Consider the following 13721-nt stretch of genomic DNA (forward strand, 5'->3'; position numbering starts at 1 on the left):
GTGGCGGACTGTAGTCAGCCCGCTAGCCCCGTTAGCATTAGCCCCAAGCGGCTTGCTAATCGCGATGAGCCAGGTAAGACGCATAGCCGTCCAAAGTCATCTCGGTCTACCGGCCCTCGCACCTTGGTCATAGGTGACTCCATCACCCGAAATATCACGCTTAAAAATCCAGCCACGGTAATGTGTATTCCTGGGGACAGAGCACCTGACATAGAAGCTAATCTTAAGGAGCTGACTCGCAATAGGACTAGTCAACAGCGTAATTCCAACAACACTAGCTACTCGGATATAATGATACACGTCGGCGGCAATGACGTTAGGATGAGGCAATCTGAGATGACAAAGAGAAACATAGTGAGGAATTGTGATCTCGCCAGAAAGATGAGTCGGCATCGAGTATTTGTCTCTGGCCCCCTGCCTGGGAGAGGCTCTGATGAGAGGTTTAGTAGATTAGTCTCCCTTAATCGATGTATGGCTGGGTTCTGTAAAAAGCAGGGACTGTATTTTATAGATAACTGGTCCTCCTTCTGGGGCCGCCCCGACCTGCTGAGGAAGGACGGCCTTCATCCTAACCGTGAAGGCGCCTTCACTCTTTCTAGGAATATAGATTACTGTTTGAGCCACTCATGACAGGTCACCTTCGAGCAGGCCGGGGTACAGGTGACTAGACCACCTGTCAGGATGGGTTTGGAGTCAGTTAAGTTAAAGTTAACTAGCGCTAGGCTAGACTTCCAGCATGCACATAGCTCCTTGTGTAGACTAGAGCGTCACAGTTTGAATAGTGCTACAGTACACATGAACACACTTTCTACTGAGGTGGCAGACAAATCCAATCGCTCCACCCCGACCGGTATAGCTGATAATACGGTGCCTGTTTCAGATAATATTACGTGTGTACCAAATATTTACTATCAAATTTCTACGGTCGTATCGTCCCACTGCGCTAATAAACAATTGAGAGGTGATGTCAGGCCTAGAACTCATACGAAAGTAGTTCTCGTTAATGACCACATCATGGAACATAATCTAAATATATTTGGTCTTTGCGAGACCTGGTTAAAACCTAATGAACTGCTACCGCTCAATGAGGCCTCGCCTCCAAATTTTTTGAGCTCGCATGTGGCGCGTCCTCGAAAAAAGGGTGGGGGTGTTGCCCTCATCTCAAATTCTGATCTTAGATTTACGCCTCGTTCGATTAACGTATTTAAAACATTTGAAGTTCTCACTGTCCAATCCACCGCTTTACCGTCATTTTATCTTGCTGTTATTTACCGTCCACCTGGGGCTTACGCTGGCTTCCTGGATGAATTTTCAGAATTTGTGGCTGATCTAGTGACAAACGCGGATAATATAATAATCATGGGCGATTTTAACGTCCACATGAATTTACCGTCAGAGCCACTTCGGCGTTTCAGACTCTAATTGATACGTTTGGTTTTACGCAAGCCGTACAGGTAGCAACACATAAGAATGGTAATACCTTAGATTTGGTATTATCCCGAGGACTGGCAACCTCTTATATAACAGTACTGCCATACACTACTGTTTTGTCTGATCACTCCTTAATAAAATTTGAAATTTTAGTTCTTAATCAAAGACAAGAGAGCAATCAGAATTATAGCAGCCGTAATATTAACTCCATGACTGCGACTGCGCTATCTGGGCTACTGCCACCAGCAACTGCCGTATTGCCCTCATATACCGGCTCTATTGATAATCTTACAAATGAATTCAATGCTACATTGTTAAATGCCATTGACTCTGTGGCGCCGCTACGTCTGAAAACTCGCCGTAGATTGCCTACTCCGTGGTTCACAGATGAAACACGTTCGCTTAAACAATTAAGTAGAAAGCATGAGCGCAAATGGCGTATAACCAAACTTGAGGTTTTCCATCAGGCATGGCGCGACAGCCTCCTGAAATATAAAGATGCGCTTATCTTAGCAAAAACTCGTTATTTTTCGCAGGTCAATAATCTCAATAAGAACAATCCTAAATACCTATTTGATACGGTGGCAAAGCTAACACTACGCCAGCCAACCCCCGATAGCTCCTTTCACTCGGCTGACGAGTTCATGAAATTCTTTGCTCGAAAGATTGAATCCATTAGGGATGAGATCAAGATGACCATTCCGATCGCTCAGTCGGGACCGCCGATTACCGGCGCTGACGATCATGCAATAACCCTTTCAAATTTTAAAAGCGTGTCCCTCGAAAGGCTTACACAATTAGTGCGGCTAAACAAACAACATGTTTACTCGACCCGCTTCCAGGAAAACTATTTAAAGGATTATTTCAAATCTTAGGACCGTCCGTTTAAAATATAATTAATCTGTCTGTCTCTGGGATTGTGCCAACAGCCTTTAAAACCGCTATTATTAAACCGCTACTTAAGCGACCAAATCTTGACCCGGACTGTCTCAGTAACTATAGGCCAGTTTCAAATCTCCCATTCATAGCAAAACTTCTTGAAAAGGTAGTAGCGCAGCAGCTTATTGATTACATGGTCGCTAATAATCGATATGAATCTTTTCAGTTTGGTTTTAGTGCTAATCATTCCACTGAGACAGCACTTGCTGAAGTGACTAATGATCTCCTCATAGCTATGGATTGAAACACTTCATCGGTATTGTTACTACTCGATCTTAGTGCTGCCTTCGACACTGTTGACTTCGATATTTTATTAGAGCGTCTTAAAGGTTGTGTTGGTATTTCGGGGTCAGCACTAGGCTGGTTTCATTCGTATCTATCAGACAGGACGCACCGAGTGGTCCATGGCAATGCGTCCTCTGAGCTCTATAAAGTTACTATAAAGCTACTCCTCAGGGATCGGTACTAGGACCAATTCTATTTAATATTTATATGACTCCGCTTGAGGACATAATACGTAAATATAATATTAGTTTTCAATGTTACGCGGATGACACCCAATTATATATGCCGTTATCAATGACAGATCCGCGGGACTGTTGTAATCTTGAGGCATGCCTTGCGGAGATCAAGCAATGGATGTCTCTCAACTTCCTTCGTCTGAACCCAGATAAAACTGAGATGTTGATAATTGGTCCAGCTCGTTCTCAACATTTATTTAAGGAAACCGCTATAACTCTAGATAACCGTACTATCACTCAGAGTGATACCGTAACTAACCTCGGGGTAATATTTGACCAAACGGTCTCCTTTCAAAAGCACATTAAGAATATAACCAGAATAGCATTTTTTCACCTTCGTAATATTGCTAAGATTTGCCCAATCCTCTCGACCGGTGATGCGGAAATTATTATACATGCATTTATCACGTCGCGCCTGGACTACTGTAATGCATTATTCTCTGGTCTTCCCAAGTCCAGCATCAAGAGTCTACAGTTAGTACAAAATGCTGCTGCAAGGCTGCTCTCACGGACAAGAAAATTTGATCACATTACCCCAACATTAGCCAATTTACACTACCTCCCGGTCCATTTAAGATGTGACTTCAAGGTTCTTCTATTAACCTATAAACCATTGCATGGCTTAGCGCCTTCATATCTCGTCGACTTAGTTGTTCCTTATGTTCCGTCTTGTAACCTTCGTTCGCAAAACGCTAGTCTTTTAGTGACACCGAGGGCCAAGAAAATGTCTGCAGGAGCGAGAGCATTTTCTATTCAGGCTCCAGAGCTCTGGAATGCCCTACCAATGGATATTAGAACTGCTACCTCAGTAGAAACATTTAAGACACGTTTAAAGACATATTTCTATGATATGGCCTTTAATTAACCTGTAGTGGCTGATTCCGCTGGAGTTTGTTTTTGCTCCATCTCCCCGACCCCACTCCCCCCACCCGTCCCCGGCTGGGGATGTGGTTAGGTGACACCCAAGCTGACGGCGGCTATCTAGATTCTCGTGGACCAATTCAGCATGAGGGAACTGCAGCGGATTACCCTCCTAGCCTGGACAATCAAAGGCACCTCCGACAGCTCTTCGCTTTGGCCTGGACATCCACTTTTTGATTTCCATATTATGTATTTGATGTGCCCTCTTTGCATCCATTGCAGCCTGGTGATCCTGAAAGGGGGATCCTTCCATCTGTGGTCCCTTCTCAAGGTTTCTCATTTTTCCCCTGGTAGGGTTTTTTTGGAGTTTTTCCTTGCCCTTTTGGGAGCCCAAGATCAGGGGATGCTTTGAGAATAATTGTCAATTGATTGTCTATGTGAAGCCCTTTGGGACTGGTTGTGATTTAGGGCTATACAAATAAACTTGACTTGACTTGACTTAAATTTTGGAAAATTTGGTATGAATTTCAAAATTGAAATTTTTGAATTTTTGGTAAGTGGGAAGGTGTGGAATAGGTAGGCAAAAGATGAACAGTTGAAAGTTGGAAAGAGTTGAATCGGTTGAAAAATGTAGAAATTAGAAGTGAAAAACGAAATTTTGTGAAATTTTGTGAAATTTTGCGCAAATTTTAAACGTGAAAATGTGAATTTTTTTAATTTGGCAATGAGAAGTAAAAAAGGAAATTTTGTGAAATTTTGCGTAAGAACGTGAAATCTTTGAATTTGGCAAGTTTGGGAATGTCCCCAATGTGATTTGAATGTGCTGAATTATGTGAATTTCAAACTGGAATGAAGGAAATGTTGAATGTGCCATTAAGAATGAATGGGGAAAAATTTCCCGTTAATTTGTGAATTTTGTGAAAACGGATTTTTTTTTATCTGAAAACAATTAGAGCAACGGTGTCATGAATACTTGGAATAAGTTTAAAGTTGAACGGAGTGAATCGGTTAAAGTATGTGGAAGTAGTTAAGCGTAAAAAAAGTGAGCGGAATAAGTTGAAAAATAATAATACATTTTGGAATAATTCGCCTTCACACTAATAAAGTAAATGGAGTAGAATAACATAAGTGTGAAGGCCTTCGCCTACTATTACTACTACTAATAATAATGATACAACTACTTATACAACTACTAATACTACTCGTACTAATACCGTATTTTCCGGACTATAAGTCACTATGGAGTAGCACTAGCATAATAAAGAAGAAAAAACATACAAGTCGTACCGGAGTATAAGTCGCATTTTTGGGGGAAATGTATTTACAAAAATCCAACACCAACAACAGACATGAATAGGCAACAACAGGCTGATTGGTGCGGTATGCTAACGTTACATAAACACAAATGAGGAACTGAGAAAGTGTCTGACGTAACATATTAAGAGTTATTCAAATAACTCTAACATAAATAAGTTTATCAAACCATCCGTGTCACTCCAAATCATTAAATCCATCAAACTCTTCGTCCTCTTATAAACAACTCCGCAAACTCCGTAAGTAGATGGAGCACTTCGTCAGTTCCAGTTCCAAGTATTCCACAGGCCTAGACCGCTCTCATGTGGTTTCGTGTAAAAATAACATGTGAAGCGATATACTGTTTGTATAAGTAATGTGCAGGCCCAGTTTTTGCTATGGGCAAGATGGGCGACCGCCCAGAGCGCCCTCAAGAAAAAAAAGAAAAAAAACCACCAGTTTTCTAACTCAATCCGTTCCATCTCAAATGTGTTCAGTGGGCGGCCTTATTGTCACGTAATGTCAATTTACTGCATGCGTGTCAGAAGAGTAGCGAAACTTTCTAAGGTTGTGCAAATGTTCTTGCTTAGCTTGTTCTCTAAAGATGCTCCACCAGTATCTGTTTACACAACTTTGTAAAACAAAGAGATAAGACCTTGCAGAGATGACCTGTTCACTCTCACCCCCACCCTGCTTTCTCTTAATACATAGTTTCTCGTAAGAGATGAAAGTGAGACTGCTTTCAAGCACCTCTGTACCACACAGGGTGATGATGGCTTTCTCTGGTTGCAAGTGTAAAATGGGCAAACTGTCTCTTGTATAAAAGGTAGAGTGGGGAAAACTCCATTATGAATGTTTTCTGAAAACATTGCCCCTTATTTAAAGCTTTGGGCAAAGGCATTAGTGAAAAAGAAACCAGGTCTTTTGTGTGTCATGCGGACAAAACAACCCATGAAAACAATTCTTAAAGGATAGTTCTGAAATATTCTCTGCAAAATACGAAGATTATAGAAATATGTTAATGTCTTGAGAAAAGAAAAGAAGGAATATTATGAGAAGTTCTTTACAAAAGAACAAGCAGTATAACAATACATTTTGGAATGTAATCAACTTGATACCAGACCAGGGGAAAGAAGAAATCATAAGAAAAGCGGTCTAGTGATGATGATGAGGAAAGTGAAGCAAAGAAAAGAAAGCCTGAATTGAGTGAAAATGAAGAGGGTGAAGCTGAAAGTTAAAAAGAAAATGTAAAGAAAAATATATAAAAAATAAAGAAGCTAAGTCTGTTTTAAATTAATGTTATGCAAGTTGGACTAAAAAATTAATACAATAGAACATTTATGAAAAATAAGCTTATATTGAAGTCCACATATAGTTACAGTAAGTTACGAAACACATCTCTGTGTCTCTAAGGTACAGTGACAATAAAACCCTCTTTTTATTGATTATTTCTTTGTAATGTATTTCTTTTTACATCTCTGTGATATAATGCATTTGTTTTATTGCTAAGTTTTTTATTGCTACGCAGTATTAATGAGTGCAATGTTTTTTGACTGTGGAACAAATTAAACGAATTACAGTGTATTCTTATGGGAATATTTGATTCAACATACGAATATTTCAACATACACAGTAGGTCCTGGAATGAATTAAATTCTTATGTAGAGGTTTGACTGTATTGTGTAATAATCAATATGGTTTAAAGATGCAACTGTATACGCACTTACAGATTACATTGAAACCATCAGCGTGGCCCGAGACAAAAAATTTAATAGTATTGTAATATTCTCAGACTTAAGAAAAGCTTTTAGATAGGTCGGTCGGTCCAACAGGGGTTGATCCCAGGGGGGAAATTCAATTGCCAGCAGTTAAATACATAAATAAACCGATAGACAACATTATCATCGGACACGACAAAAACAATAACAAAAGAAACAGAATAGATCTGATTAAATTAAAATGATAGATAAATAATAATAATAATAATTCAGAATTAAATAGTCATATAAATAAACAATATACAGTGTCATGACCGTGAACACGGCCCTAACCCCGCAACGAGTGTCACGGCATGGGGAAGAGCCAGCCTTTTTGTGGAGGAAGATGGTGTCAACAGCCTGTCACTGAAGATGTTGATCTGCCCAGTTAAGAGGCAACAAGAGGTCAAAAGGTTTGGACATCATCTGTGGGATCCATCAAGGGTCAGTTTTAGGGCCCAAATTAATTATATTGTGGATAAATGACAGACTAATTAATGTGAATGTATGTGAAAATCTCAAAATAGTAATGTTTACGGATGACACCAGTAATTCCTGCTCTGGAGCAGACCAACACCGCTTGATCCATTCATCCATCCACATTATTATTTGGTGGGTGTTTTTTTTTCTTCTCAAAACCAAATTTGAAAAAGGTCGCGGGCGTGCTGGAACCTGTGCCAGCAGTCATCAGTCAGTAGGCGGAGGATACCCTGAACTGGTTGCCAGCCAATCGCAGGGTACAGATGAACAACCATTTGCACACGCACTTGCACCTATGGGCAATTTAGAGTGCTCTATTGGCTACCAAGCATGTTTTTGGTTTGTGGGAGGAAACCGTAGTTCCCGGGGACAACCCACGCAGGCACGGAGCGCGTCGGAGGTGGAAAAGAACCCGCAATCTCTGAACTGTGAGGCGGACATGCTAACCAGTACGGCACTGTGCCGCCATAAACCGCTGGATGATTACTGTAAATAGAGAAATGTCTAATCTATTGACATAGTTCAGTATTAATAAATTGTCATTAACCCTCTCACAAACAAAAGAGGCTCCAAAATAAAGTTAATATGTCAACAATTCAGCGCTAATAGAACAACACCTACTCTACTATTGTGCAGAGGTTTTGGGACTGTAACAAGCCTGGCTTGACGGCAAATCACAACAGAAACAAAACTAACTTTAGGGGAATAACTCAGAGGGTTTAGGCCAATCAAGATGGTTTATTTTACAAACAATAATAATAATGTGTGAGTAAGAATCAGTGTTGTATGCAGTGCATGAATGCAAATGAATGTGTGGGTGTGAATGTGTTGACATGAGTAAATCAAGGATAATGGAATGGAAGATGAACTAAGGACAAAAACCCTAAAGTGTTATCTGGTGGGGGAGAGAGCCGAGAGAGTGAAGGAGCACTGCACAAACAATACAACAGCACACGTGTCACCACTCAGGCGGCCCCACCCCTGCCTGCCATGGGAAGCCTCCCACAACAGGCAGGCATACCTATAAAACCTCACTGGAACCGCTCTTCAAACAAAAAAAATCTGCAATTAGAATTTTACACTCTAAACCTTCTATACAAATAATCTTTTATCATTTGACTTTTACTCGATAAATAAAAATGGACTCAATTCTCCCTTGCCCGGACGCGGATCACCGGGGCCCCTCTCTTTAGCTAAGCCTGGAGGCGAGGCTCCGAGGCAAGGATCTGGTGGCTGGACCTTCACCTATGGGGCCCAGCCAGGTGAAGCAAAAGGCAACGTGGGTCGTCCTCCTTCTCATGGCCTAACCACCTGAGGGAGGGCCAAAGGGGTTGGGTGCAGAAAGAGCTGGGCGGCGGCCAAAGGCGGGGAATTTAGGGTCCAATTCCCGGCTACAGAAGCTGGCTCTAGGGACGTGGAACGTCACCTCTCTGGCAGGAAAGAAACCTGAGCGGGTGTGCGAAGCAGAATAGTTCAGACTAGATATACTCGAGACTTGTCTCCACACACAGCTTGGGTTCTGGTACCAGTCCTCTTGAGAAGACTCTCTTCTAGTCTGAGGTTGGCCACGGTGAGTGGTGCCAAGCAGTTATGGGCATGCTTATTGCCTCCCAGCTGGGCGCCTGCACATTGGGCTTCACCTGGGTGAACAAGAGGGTAGCCTCCCTCCACCTCCGAGTGGGCTGACAGGTCCTGACTGTTGTTTGTGTCTATTCACCAAACAGCAGCTGAGAGTACCCACCCTTTTTGGAGTCCTTGGAAGAAATGCTCCTTCTGCGGACTCCATTTTTCTGCTGGGTGACTTTGATGCTCATGTGGGTACTGACAGTGAGACTTGGAAGGGTGTGATTGGGAAGAACGGCCCCCCCGATCAGAATCTGAGTGGTGTTCTATGACTGGACTTCTGTGCTCAACATGGATTGTCCATAATGAAAACCATGTTCAAGCATAAGGATGGATGGACTTAATGCTGACATACTCAAGCTTCGTGATCTCATCAAACACACTACATGACTAAATATGGACAAATCTTCCAAACAAATGCTGCCAGATAACGTGCAAGGTATATTCAAACTAAGGCCAGATAGTTTTTGTCTCAGAGGAATGTTGATATTTGAGTAACAAGAGATTGACACCACACTGCAGTCACAGTTGGAGGTGTCAAACAGAAAAAAATTAAATACTGAAAGAAAGATATCTGTGAATCTGACCGTCTTTAAAATAAAAGAGTTCCTTGATAAAATAATACCAGGGTTAACATGACATGTTATCCTGATGAAATGTTTTGTGAGTCATCATGTCTCTATCTGCGATTATGTTTGTATTATCTACAATTGCAGGCAGGTTCCTACCGATATAAAAGAAATGAGAGTCGTGGCTTGAAAGTTGCCTGGGCAATTGGTGTGTCATCAATCTGGAAGGGTCAACAATGCTGCAGAAGATTTTATAATCTTCTAAACTTGAAAAAGATGTTGATTTGCTTCAACATGTTTACCATTTCGGCAAGTGACGTGTTAACAGTGCATAAAATGAAATTGTGATGAATGGTGACAATGTACAAGCTGAAACAAACAAACAAACAAACAAAATAACTAACAAACATAACCTGAGGCTTTTACAACACTGTGTAGGGGTCCAGATAAAAGTACTAGATGGAATATATTTACATGGAATCTTACCTCTGTGTTTCAGAATTTCAGCCATGTACTTATTTTCTCCAAACTGTTGATCCAGTTTGAATTTGATCCAACACCCATTCGAGTCCCTTTGCTGGCACAGCATGCTCGAAATAGTGAACTGATCTACCATTTCATGCAAAAGGCTATCTCTGCAAGCCATACTGCAATTTTTTTCAAAAGGGCCAGATTCAAAGCCAAGGCATTCGATGCAATTTCTGAAAAAAAAATGAAAATGATAATACAAATAAATATGGTCCATTTAATTCTGTAATTTCAAAATTGCTCAATGATTAAACTACTTACAATTTTATTTGGCAAGCATCAGGGCAACCAAGACATGTCTGGCAATGTGGACGTTGGTATCCGTTTTTACAGTCACAACGGTTACACTTGCAATCCCCTCTGCCATAGCAAATGGTATTATTTGGGGTACGACATCCCTCTTCTGATATTGTGCATTGACATGCTGAGCCATCAAAGCCTGGGTGGCATTCACATTTGCCGCAGTTGCACTTACCATTTCCTGTCAGTTGCAAGGAACAGAAAGAAAATTGACTCTATTATACACTTAATTGTTTGAAAAAGATATTTGAAAACAAAACTGTAACGTAAGTAATAGTGGTCAGATAAATGCAGCTTATCAGCGATTCCCAAGATCCTAAAATGGATTTGCACATTCTCCACATTCAAATGTCTACCTGTCAAAGCCAAAATACTGTGCACAATGTTTAGTTACTATATAGCTGTTGGTCTGTTTGAACATACCCGCCATTATAACAAGCACCACCCAATGAAAATGAATACAATTAAGATAAAATGTTTAAATAACTAATAAGCGCGTGTGAGTGTGCACATGCGCGTGAGCTTATCAATGGGACCAAGTGTTTGTGTGTAGATATAAATATATTGTGTGCACCTGCAGACCTTTGTTTCATCATCATCATCAGTTCTCTTGCTCAGCAACGGGGGTCAGTTTAGTTAGTCTTCGCCAGTTGGTTCGGTCCAGTGCTAGGGGCTCAGCTGCAGCTAGCGACTGGCCCAGGTGATGTAGGTCCATGTTGACGGCATCGATCCATCGAGTGCGGGGGCACCGCAGGGTCGTTTCTAGCCGGCACTTTTTGGTTGGAAGTTGAGGATAGTGTGAGTCGGGTGTTCAGGGGGGAGTCTTTTGACATGGCCATACCAGCACAGCCGACGTTGTGCTGCCAGGTGGGATGCTGGGGGCTGTTGGGTGCGTACCCGCAGCACAGAGTTGGGGACTTTATCTGTCCATTTTATCCCCTCTATAGTGCGCAGTGCTCTGGTGTCAAAGCCATTGATTCTGGCAGCCTGGGTCTTGTTGAGAGGCCAGGTTTCTGCTCCGTAAAGGAGGATGGACAAGACTGTTATATATCCTTAGTTTGGTCCCTCTTGATATGGAGTGATGTCTCCACAGCGGTTTCCAGAGTGTTTTCATGGTAGTGGCTGCCAGAGCATGTCTCCGATTTATTTCTGGTAGCATGTTGCCGTTGCTGGTGATTATGGAGCTAAGGTAGATAAAGGATGTTACAAAATGGACTTCTTCCCCATTGATATGCAGCGGCAGAGGGGATGGACCTCCTATGTGCATCAGTTTTGTTTTGGGCTTTTTTCAACTGATCTGGGGTGGAGCAAAATAGCGTAGTGTCCTGCGTATCAGAGAGGCTATAACTGCCTAGTTTAACCCCTGGAATACGCGCACATATCTGTTCCATCAGATGGTCAATGATGCAGTTAAAAAGGTCTGGTGGAGTTGGTACCATTGACAAGCACACAGCTTTCGGCATCACTGTAGAGCTTTTGAAAGAGGGTGGTAATTTTTCTTGGTGCTCCGAGGATGGTGAGAATCTTCCAGAGGGAGGTGTGGTCCACAGTGTCAAAAGCCGCCTTGAGGCAATATAGAGGTGTCTGTCTTGGCAGAACTCGTGTACCTTCTCAATGATGAGGCGGAGGGCAGAGATTTGATCTGTTACGGAGCGATTTGGCATGAAGCCTGCCTGTTGGGGGCGTATTTTGCTTCTAATGGCCGGGAGGGCCTGGGTGAGAAGTATGCGGGTGAAGATCTTTTGTGGGATAGAGAGGTGTAATGCCATTTTATTACCCTTTTGTTACCAGATGGGGAGAATTATGTCTCTGGTCCAGTCTTCTGGGGGGTGCTCGGTAATCCAGACATGATTGATGATATGGGTGAGCCAGTCAATGATGTTGTCACCACCCGCTTTCATCATTTCCGCTGTGATGTTACAGATACCAGGGGCTCTGTCGTTTCGAAGAGAAGCCAGGGCTTGTGAGACTTCTTTTGTGATAGTCTGTGCTGCAGGTGTAATTTGCACTGGCATTTACGGATGATATGGTGAGAGCGTGGTCCATTAGGGGTGGGGGATGATGCAACAGGTCAATGAAATGCTCCTTCCAGCGGCTGATACAGTCGACCTCGGAGTTCAGTATGTTGCCCTGCACGTCTTTTACCTGGACTGCCTTCTGTTGGCGGCCTGTTTTCACTCGCCTCAGCGTCCGATACATTTGGGTGAAGTTATTGTTTTCTGCAGCAGACTCCATGCATTCTGCTTCTCCTTGCCAGAATTTCTCCCTGTCTGCTTGTATTGCTGTGTTCCCTATACTATTCGGGCAACGATATTCTGTCATGTTGCCCCTTAGCTGTGCTGCTCTGCACAGTTCTCTGATTTCTAGTGTTGTTGGTGATATCCAGGGATGCCTAGGTGTATGACGGGTGCGTCGGATGGACTCGGCGGTTGCTTGGTTTATTGTAGACACGCAAAGGTCCCAGTTGGTAAGTTCTTTTTTGGCCAGGGTCTTGTGGCTGTTGGTGATGGAGCGGGTGAGTAAACACTGAGGTGATGGTTGGGTCTTGAAGATGGGAAGATCTTAGTCGGGGTGTTATCTGTGATGATGGGATGGCCTTTAATTTCAGTCTCAGCTGGGCTACCAGTAATCGGTGGTCTGTGTTGCCTAGTTGGACCCCACGATACACACGGCAACACGATACACACGACCCCATGATACACACTGGTAACACTGGATTTCCAGCGACTGGAGATGAGTATATGATCTAGGACCTTATGAGTTTTGCCATCATTGCTGTACCATGTCCATTTGTGTATATTCTTCCTGGGGAACCATATATCCGTAAGTATAGCAGCCGGGCAACACCCAACCCACTGCCTCCATTAGTTAGAGAGCAACTTAGCGGTTGTCAGCATCCCCCATTTAAAAAAAAAAAACATCCAACGAACGACAATATATGAAGTACATTTTTTTTTTTTGACTGATTGACGGACAGGCGGACTGGTGAAATTTTCTAACATACTGACCGTTACAGTTTTGTTTGGCTTATAATGACGTGGCGACAGATGTACTTTATTTGTCGTTGAGTTTAAGTGAATTGTCCCGTGTCTGTACTATCAGTGCCAAAGACAGCTCTCCTCTGCCACACGTTCCTCTCGGCCAAGTGCTCTTCCATGAAACACACGCTAATCAACACTCATTGCTTGTCACCTGCTCCTTATTATCTGTCCATCCAGTCCCCTATTTAAAAACACCTTCTGAAATTCATTGTCAGATCGTCTGTGATGGTGGTCGCTAGCTCACTGGCTCTACCACGTCTGACTTCTGTTACCTTTGCAGGTCGAATAAATGGGCGTTTATCTGCTCCGAACGCTGCCTGGCCTGACCCTTTGGCCTTATTGGCTCCCACAACGCTAGCCAGCTGACGCTATGGTCAG

General features: G+C 42.7%; 1 protein-coding gene across 5 annotated transcripts in view; it reads right to left on the reverse strand.

Moving 5' to 3' along the window:
- Positions 1–13721, reverse strand: part of itgb2 (integrin, beta 2) — a 105755-nt gene that overhangs the window by 7826 nt on the left and 84208 nt on the right. For all 5 annotated transcript variants that reach the window (XM_085919935.1, XM_085919938.1, XM_085919936.1 and 2 more), the window contains 2 exons: positions 10264–10483; positions 9961–10175 (listed from right to left, as the gene is read on the reverse strand). In XM_085919935.1, coding sequence (XP_085776061.1) covers positions 9961–10175; positions 10264–10483 — 435 coding nt within the window. The remainder of the gene's footprint in view (positions 1–9960; positions 10176–10263; positions 10484–13721) is intronic.

This window comes from Syngnathus leptorhynchus, chromosome 9 (assembly GCF_054491065.1).
Source record: "Syngnathus leptorhynchus isolate UIUO chromosome 9, UIUO_Slep, whole genome shotgun sequence".
Lineage (NCBI taxonomy): Eukaryota > Metazoa > Chordata > Actinopteri > Syngnathiformes > Syngnathidae > Syngnathus > Syngnathus leptorhynchus.